Source organism: Morone saxatilis, unplaced genomic scaffold (genome assembly GCF_004916995.1).
Source record: "Morone saxatilis isolate NCDOM2014 unplaced genomic scaffold, NCSU_SB_2.0 Contig1, whole genome shotgun sequence".
NCBI classification, from domain to species: Eukaryota; Metazoa; Chordata; class Actinopteri; family Moronidae; genus Morone; species Morone saxatilis.
Genome location: NW_023339651.1, coordinates 20,358,903 through 20,367,429, shown reverse-complemented (window position 1 = coordinate 20,367,429; position 8,527 = coordinate 20,358,903). Strand labels below are relative to the sequence as shown.

Sequence of the window (8,527 nt, the reverse complement as noted above, 5' to 3'; positions counted from 1 at the left end):
TGGAGGTGAAGACAACAATGGAGGTGAAGACAACAACTCCCATGATCCCTCACAAGTTATTGTTTTGATGTTTCTGGAATATACTGTGATTATTTTGATTCTACTGAAAACAGGAATTTTACAATTAATTTATAAATAAGATAGAGATGTTTTGTAGTGCAGAACATAATATCTTCAATATATAAAGTAGTTAAACAACGACCATTTCTCTCTGTTGGACTGACTTTCTGCATATTAAACTACATTTATTATATATATACAATATTCTATTGTTGTATTTTATTCTATTGTTGTATTTTATTGTATATAAATGTACCTGGCTGCTATGACGACCCAATTTCCTGTCTGCCTGACACATAAAACAAAGGTTTATTTTTTACAAAATGAATGCATAAACGTTTGAAAATTGTAATCCAAACACACATCGAATTAAAATGAATTTAATTAATTAAAACTGTGGCTTAAAGCTTTGGACATTACTGTTCACACATAACTTTCAGTATTGTGATCAGAAGTCTCCAAACTACATTTCATCAGGTTATTAACAAGTAGATACTGTTTAATTACGATAGTAGTTTAAAAACATGCGCAAAGACCAACCATTGACAGCATGCTGCAGTCAGTGAGTTCTTTACTTCAGCAGTTACATAGTGTTTTTGTAGTTAAAATGTTATATTTTCCCTACAGTCAGATTGTTCATTCACAGTTTGGGAAGGCTCTGATCTTTTTACCCACAGTAAATCTCCGTAATACACCATCCCAATTAGAGTTAAAGACAACACACCTTGACAAATGCACACTAACTGCTGGGCACCACTGAACTTTGACCAAACGTCCCTCGTCATAATGACTCTTCTTCAATTAGAACAACTTCCTCATTTTCAGTTTTCATTCAGCTGAAGCTCCAACCGACACCACCCAGACCCTGACTAATGACGACGTATATATTCCAGAATTATGAAACAGTGTGTCGTTTCTACACAGTGCATCCGAGGCCAACTCTGCTCCTCCTATATGGATGCACTTTCCCTCAACACACAACTGGAAGCTGCTGCAGACAGGCTGAACTGTTGGTATAGAACGCTGCTGATGAACTGGCTTTCAATCAGTGTGTTAATGTGTGTACTACATGTCACACAGTCTGTCTGCTTGTGTATAACCTGATATATCTATACTCCTCGTGGCTTTTGTTAGTGGAGAGCACAGCACTGTGTGTTTACATCAGTGTGCTGACAGCATCACAATCATTCTATATTAGCATGTCAGTGTGGAGCTTTGGTGAACACTTCAATAAAACCAGCACTCACTGTAGATCAGATATTAAACAGGTATACCAGAAAATCTGATTCTTCAAATATCTATCTACAAAACCAGATTACCATCATTTATAGCAAGGCCGAGTTTCAAGATGGGTGTGGACGGAGCAAAGGTATTGGCAGTAGGGGATAGAAAGTAGGGAGGGAGACTGCGCCCATCCCCCCCCTCCATTGCACCATTAACTCTGATTTGCCATTGGTTGCTGTGACAAGACAGTGAGCTGATTTTAGCGAGGGAGAAATGGAACAAGAAGGAGCTGCCACAGTGAGCTGATGAGTTGCAGGAAACACACCGATGTAGGCTTCAGGTTGCTAGCTGGGTTGAACATTTACTTTGAATCTCAGATATTAAGCCCAACATAGAGTTGATAGAGAACTTGACGCAGAACTTAAAATGAACTGAGAAACATTGTGTGATACAACCGAAAGCCAAAGAACACTTTAGGTCTTCTGTTTGAATCACAGTGTTTAGGATCCTGTGAGCAGGCAGAAGCAGGTGGGGAACACAGCTCACACCACATGCAAATCCCTTCCCAGCCAAAGCATCCAGCTACTCCAACATTTGCATGTATCCATGATACAGTTTACGGCTGTGGCTCTAATGAGCGACACATTAACCCACCCTGTTCAACAAATGCATAGTACCCACAATATTTTCACCTGTAATAAAACCTGTGATGCTATTTCATAATGCACATATTTTCTATCAACATTTGATAATAGGGCTGCACGGCATTCTATCACAACTGCAGCCATCTTCATAAGACATCGCAAACAGCAATAAAGCATGAAGCAAACAGCAGCTACAGTGTTTAGCTATTGACTGAGGGAGCTTAATGCTGGTACATCAAAACATCATATAGTGCATATGCAGAATCTTGTTGCTTATGGTGTAACAGTTAACATCTGGCATAATGTTGAAATGATTAGTTCATTCATCGATTAGTCAATCAACAGCAATATATGCGCATATAGCATAGCCCTCAATTCACGCTTAAGCACTGCTATCGCTTAAACACAAGAATTGTATTTGAAGATCAATACTAATCCAATACCAATATCACAAAACAAAATATGTGGAATCAATGTTTTCAATTCAATCTTAAACAATTACAAACTGATAGCACAGTCCCAATATTTACACTCTGCGTGTTTACTCTTCATCGCTGCAGTCCCACTGTGGGAAACACTGATTTACCACAGCAACCACACCGACACCTCCCCACAGTCACATTGACACAAATGTCAAATTCAAACTCAAGGCCCCTTCAACCACTTTCCAGTTCTACATGACGTCAAAGAGGCCCGAGTCTGACATCCCTTATCTTGATCTTGTGAAGGTGAAATATGAACCTTTGACTTCCAAAGTGACCATTATATCAGCATGTAAGCAGTGTTAAGATTGCATGCAGTCTGTCACGTGAAAGCGTGTTATCTTATTGCCAATCTACTGACAAAGCAATGACCGACAGAGATGTATAAAGTGTTGTTGAGCCGATGCAGGTTACATACAACATCTGTTACAAACAATGAGAGCGCAAATAAAGTCTCTGGCCAGGCCTCGGCGTTTAACCTGACTCGCACTGAACGCGCACTGTTGAGCGCTGGGGGATTACAACTGCCTCCAGTTTGTTTGAAGTGGACGTCAACAGCAGCAACTAGTTTAGGTCACCTCAGATGACCTCGTAAACAAGCCTGCCTTTCGTAGAATATCCCGCCAGAGCAAAATCAGGTGCATAGTCTTAACCCTTTTTGAAACAACAAAGCTCTTGAGTTTGGTGCATAGAGGGGTTTCTTCATGGCAGTGTGGGGCAAAGGCCTCCCAACTTTCCTCACATGTCAGACAGACCCCATACCAAAAGATACAGCATGGAGCAGACAGGCAGCTTAATAAGATTTACCCCGAACACGAGGGCGACTGGTGTCATCTCACTCATATTCTCAGGATTTGTTAGGATTTAAAGCTGCATTAATCAATATTTTCAGATCAATAGCGGATTAAAATGACTACGTCTAATGTGAAAACACCCACATAAAATCATCGCAGTTCGTCTCAACTCCACGGCACGTTTCAGCACCTTTAGGATCATTGTTATGGTTCAGTCTGCTCTCATCGACCTCATTTGAGCTGCCTGCTGCAGCTGGTTTCAGCAAAAAAGCTTCGATAAAACCATTTTATAGTACCTACGCAAAACCAAAGAAACACACTCCGAAATAAATGCTCATGTTGCTTTGTGCATGACAAACTTTTAATCTTCTGGGATGTCAAAATGATTCATATAAGCTTTCCAACTGCCAAGACACTGTCAAAGGCAACAGTGCATGCACCACAGGAAGGCTTTTACTGTGAAGCAGCTGCAGACCTATGACATTCACACAAGTGTAGACTAGACTGAGCACTTTTTTTTGCAGTTGCATTAATAGTCATTACATTCAGTCATACACATTACATGTTACAAGTACAAATTAAGCTTGTAAATATTTTCTGAGCGCTTTGGTGGCCATTGTTGCACGATCTTAGTCTCACAGCACAAAGGCAAATAACAACACATAACAAATCATTTGTTGTTTGCTCTGTTTAAGAGAAATTAATGTTCACTTTAGGAGCCGCTGTTGTGTAAGGCTGTGGGAATATACAATTGCAACAGAGCAATAAAAACAGTAGTTGGAAATACTTGAATCATTGCAAGATTAAACCTGCATTAGGATTTGAAAAAAAGCAAAAAATGACACAGAGCCCAGTAGTAGACATTCGACAAGGTGTAATGAATATTGAGGAAAATAAGTGGTGAAAGAAACCGAAGCTTCCAACTGTGATTCAGAGTGTGTATGCAGTACAACGGAGTAGTGACCTATAGCCCAGTGGTGTAGTGCAGGGTATATACGGAGTACCTTATTCTTCAGTCTGCACTGATACCCACTTACCCAGTCCAATGCCCATCATTCTGTAGTGCTCTGCCAGCTGATCCCCCCAGGATGGCAAAGGCTTGTCCAATTTTACTTCACTAAAAATGCATAATTGCTGTATGGATCACCCTTTGGTTTGTAGACCAGTATGGATTCTTCTGTGTTAATATGTTAATTCCATAATGGTCCTTACTGCCTGAGGTCAAGCAGCAGAAGTTAAGTGACAGTGTGTAAATACTACTGGCCCATTTTTGGGTACGTTAAATACCAGTAGTCTTACATGTCGCTGTTTATATCACAGGGTGTTTATCCTTAGCTGGTCGGCTGCTTCAAAAACAAAATCTGGGGAATAAATTAAGAGTATTCCCACTTCTCCGGGTACCACTGCTCTAGCCTGTGGGATTTCCAATCTCCTGCAATATTCATGACACTTAGACTTATTAACAGGAGCCAAACGGTGATATTAATGTGACAGTTTATTAATGGTAATTAAGTCTCCTAGGATATTTGTATAAAGTGACTTCTGCTACTGTATGAGATTTTATCGCCATGCAGAAATATTCCCAGTGGGACTATAGTGCGTCTTTAACAGGATATCCATCAGGTCCTTCCAACTCTGATGTTACACCGTTATACTGTTATCTCTCCTGCTATCACTGCAATATTCCTAGAGGGACCTTACTACTGTATACTGAGATAAGTTTATCGTGTCAGAGGTGTATCATAAATACTACAATAACATTCATAATAAGCCATGTTTGGCAGTTTATTTGCAGAAGGAAAAAACAGCAGTGTCCGACTTCTTCATACAGCAAACGAAAGCATGTTAATTCAACATGACATTAATTGGGAGCCTGTTAACACAGTAAATGCTATTAAGTGCGTTATTTATAGTTAGCCATGGCTGTTACTGTACTCCTGAACGGCTGCCCGGAAGGGAAAAAAGCGGCTAATGAAGTAACATTGTACAATCTTCTCAGGTAGTACGCGAAGTACACACAAGGACAGTATCCTGTGTCATGCACGGCAGTCATGACAAACTACCGGGGCTGACACCGGGTGACGGAAGCGTACTCACCCAGAAGGGAAGGTCTGGTCCGCACAGTCTCTCCATCTCCGTCACGGCGGGAGACCGGGAACCACCGGAGAGCTCTTTATCCCCTCTACAGGTCGAGCCCTTTCTTGCCGACCAGCTTTCTTATTCCTTCGCGTGAAAAGACGCTCGCTAACAGTCACATGCCACACAGACAAGTATGTGTTGCGAAGGCGCTTCGCTTTCTGTGTGTCTCCTCCACCGGCGACACCGTGGACCGACCTGCGTCAGGAAGCGCTCCGCTTCTTCCGCTCTGCTGCCAAACGAGAAAGAAAAGTCAACCGAGGCTGGCTGAATTATTTCTCTGGGAGGTTGTCGTGACGGCAGGGCGGGGCGTCCGCTTACTAGACCACGCCCCCACCCCCTCACTCTGACATGCACACACAACATGACTCAACAACATGAAGTCATAGTTTTGTCGAGTCATGTCACCAGGGTGAGGAATAGTAAGATTGAACAGCTAAATCAGATGATAGGTGAGATTTGGTTTGGTGCTTATTCGGGCCAAATAAATTAAAGGTCAGTTCAGGCCAGAGGAGAGGATTGGGGTTAAGTGGGTTTGTTGTGGTAATTTGTGTAATAAGGTGAATTCAACAAAACAGCTCTTTCAGAGTTTTATTACAATATCCAATTATTTGCTAATGGATTCTCTTTCGCTTGCCAGCTAACAGAATACTGTTACGAATTTGTACTTCAATCATACAGTTTCATGTGTCCCAGAGCAATTTGTCTCAATCAGAGACTAACAATTGATACAGGGTTGTTCAGTTGCACAATTCAGCCTCTATCTGGGAGTCACCCTAAATGACATTTAAAGGACCAGTGTGTAAGATTCAGCGACATTGAGGGGTGAAGTTGCAGATTGCAACTAACTGACCAACGTAGTGTTTGACAACCCGAGAATGAAAACTGTAAGTAGGAGCAACTACGGTGGCTGTGAAACTTGCATAAAACGTGAAAGGCCCTATCTATCCGTTCTGAGCTACTGTATAAACTCCACAGAAGGCAACCCGCGGCATCTGTAGACAAACGGCTAATCATAAGTTAATGAAAACACAAGGATTTCTATATTCAGGTGATTATACACTAATAAAAACATACTAATTTATATTATATTCCATTTCTGACAATAGATCCTCCTAAATGTTATACTCTGGACTGGAAAACTGCTGAGCAAAAAGACAAAGTATCACCCTGTGTTCTTACCCAAAAAAATAAGGCACATTTCACTCATTTACAATAAGTATAGATTTCTATTACAGAGTTAAATATAAATTCATATGTAGTCCCAAGATATAGCTGGGTGGTTGTGTTGGGCAGCTCCCATTGCTAGAACGTGAATGTATGCTTCTGAGTCGTTGTGCAACTTCCCTCGGCTATATAAGGAAAAAGGAAAGAGAACCTGAATTTTAAGACACAGCCTTCACACTCACAAATACATACACCTACTCCTCAGCCCCACCCAATACCTTTAGTCTACATAGCTCTGTAGCTGTATACAGGCATTTTGAAGGGTGTGTTAAGCCCCCCTTCCTCAGGAGCCCGTCATGCAGGACATTTACAGTATTCTAGGCAGTTTTGTTTTAAAGTTCAAGCATAAAGCATCTTGCTGCTTAGTATAGGCTAATAATTAATGCTTGAAGAGTCAACGTCGTTGGAGAACATTTACAAAGATTAGGCTGCTTGTCATTTGTTGCTCGGGAGATAGAACAGGTGGAATCAAACTGCCATTTTGCTGTCTAAAAAGGTGTACTCAGGCAATAATTAAATTTGATTAACACAGAAAGCACAAAACAAACAAAATGTATCAGTATCATATTTGATTTTAAAAGTTTGTCGCCCATCCTAATTTTACGATACAGGTAGACAGGCAGGTACAGGTGGCTCCAAAGCAAAAACACATGCAACAATGAAAACTACAAAACTTAACAATCTGACTGGGGAAAAAGGTTTGTATAAGTACTGCAGGATTTAAGTGGGAACAGGTGTGTACAGCTACAGAGGGATGTCAGGCAACTGCAGGCCAGGAGGGACTGGCTGGAAGTGGGAGTGAGAGAGGAGAGAAAGACCGAGGGCATCTGGTGGACAGCTCGAGGATGGCAGGTCGGAGGAAGTGCTGCTTTTGTCGTGCACCTGTACCTAATTTATTCTGAAGAATATTCCACTGCATTTTTTCATTATAAGCAAACACAAAATTAATTTAGAAGCGTTTTAATACAGTAAGTGCTATTAAATTGATACATTTTTGTGTTACTACAATCCTATACCTTGTATGCCTGATATCTGGTGTAGCACTAAATTGGTTTTGCTCTTATTTATCCAACCAGAATCTTTTTGTATCCACTGATTACAAGTTATCCACCAGTGCTCCTTTGACTTTGCTATGCCTCAGGGTCAATTCTTGGACCCCTTTTTATTTTCATTATATGCTCCCCTTTAGGGCCCTTGATCCTCCAATTTGGTTGTGTTATCGTTGCTACGCTGATGATACACAACTCTACTTATCCGTGAGGCCTGGTAAACTTCAAAAAACCCTAGGCATCATTTTTGACTACCAGCTGAAATTTGTTAAACATGTCAAAACAGTTATTGAGTCCTGCTACTTTCAACTGAGGAATATTGCAGAAATATGCCCACTGTTATCTTTCCAAAAGTTGGAAATGGTCATCCATGCTTTTGTGCCCCCACTTTGACTATTGTAATGCTCTTTATTCCTGCCTAAGCCAAGATGCTGTCACCCTGGTACAGTTTGTCCAAAACTCTTTAGCAAGACTATTCACTAAGACCTCATATCACTCTCACAACAGCCCAATTCTGATGTCAGTACACTGGCTTCTGATTAAATTTAGGATTAAATTCAAGATCTTCCTCCCCACCTATAAGGCTTTGAATAATCTTCCTCCAGAGTATATTAGTGAACTACTAATACCTAATACCAAGCAAGGCCTGCTAGTTGTACCTCGTTCAAGACTGAAAACTCAGATTGTGCCTTCTCTGTCCTGAGCCCCAGGCTGTCGACCCAAGACTCTTGGGTGTTTTAAGCCACAGCTAAATATCTATCCATCTACTTTTTTCTCAGTGGTTTGAAAAGTGCTTTTGTACACTGTTTTGATTTTGTTTTTTTGTTTTGTTCTTTTAACAAATGTTTTTTTTCTTTTCTAAAGCAGACTTAGTTACTTACTTTAAATTTGATAGGGAAAAATAATATATT

At 40.7% G+C, this 8,527-nt stretch overlaps 1 protein-coding gene across 3 annotated transcripts in view; it reads right to left on the bottom strand.

The window, feature by feature from the left end:
* Positions 1–5,622, bottom strand: part of abcc3 (ATP-binding cassette, sub-family C (CFTR/MRP), member 3) — a 48,413-nt gene extending 42,791 nt beyond the window's left edge. For 2 of the 3 annotated variants that reach the window (XM_035663809.1, XM_035663801.1), the window contains exon 1: positions 5,302–5,618. In XM_035663809.1, coding sequence (XP_035519702.1) covers positions 5,302–5,337 — 36 coding nt within the window. In that variant the 5' untranslated portion in view covers positions 5,338–5,618. Of the gene's footprint in view, positions 1–5,301 lie in introns of all 3 variants that reach the window. The other variant, XM_035663817.1, reaches the window with a different exon arrangement.
* Between the last annotated feature and the right edge of the window lie 2,905 nt (positions 5,623–8,527).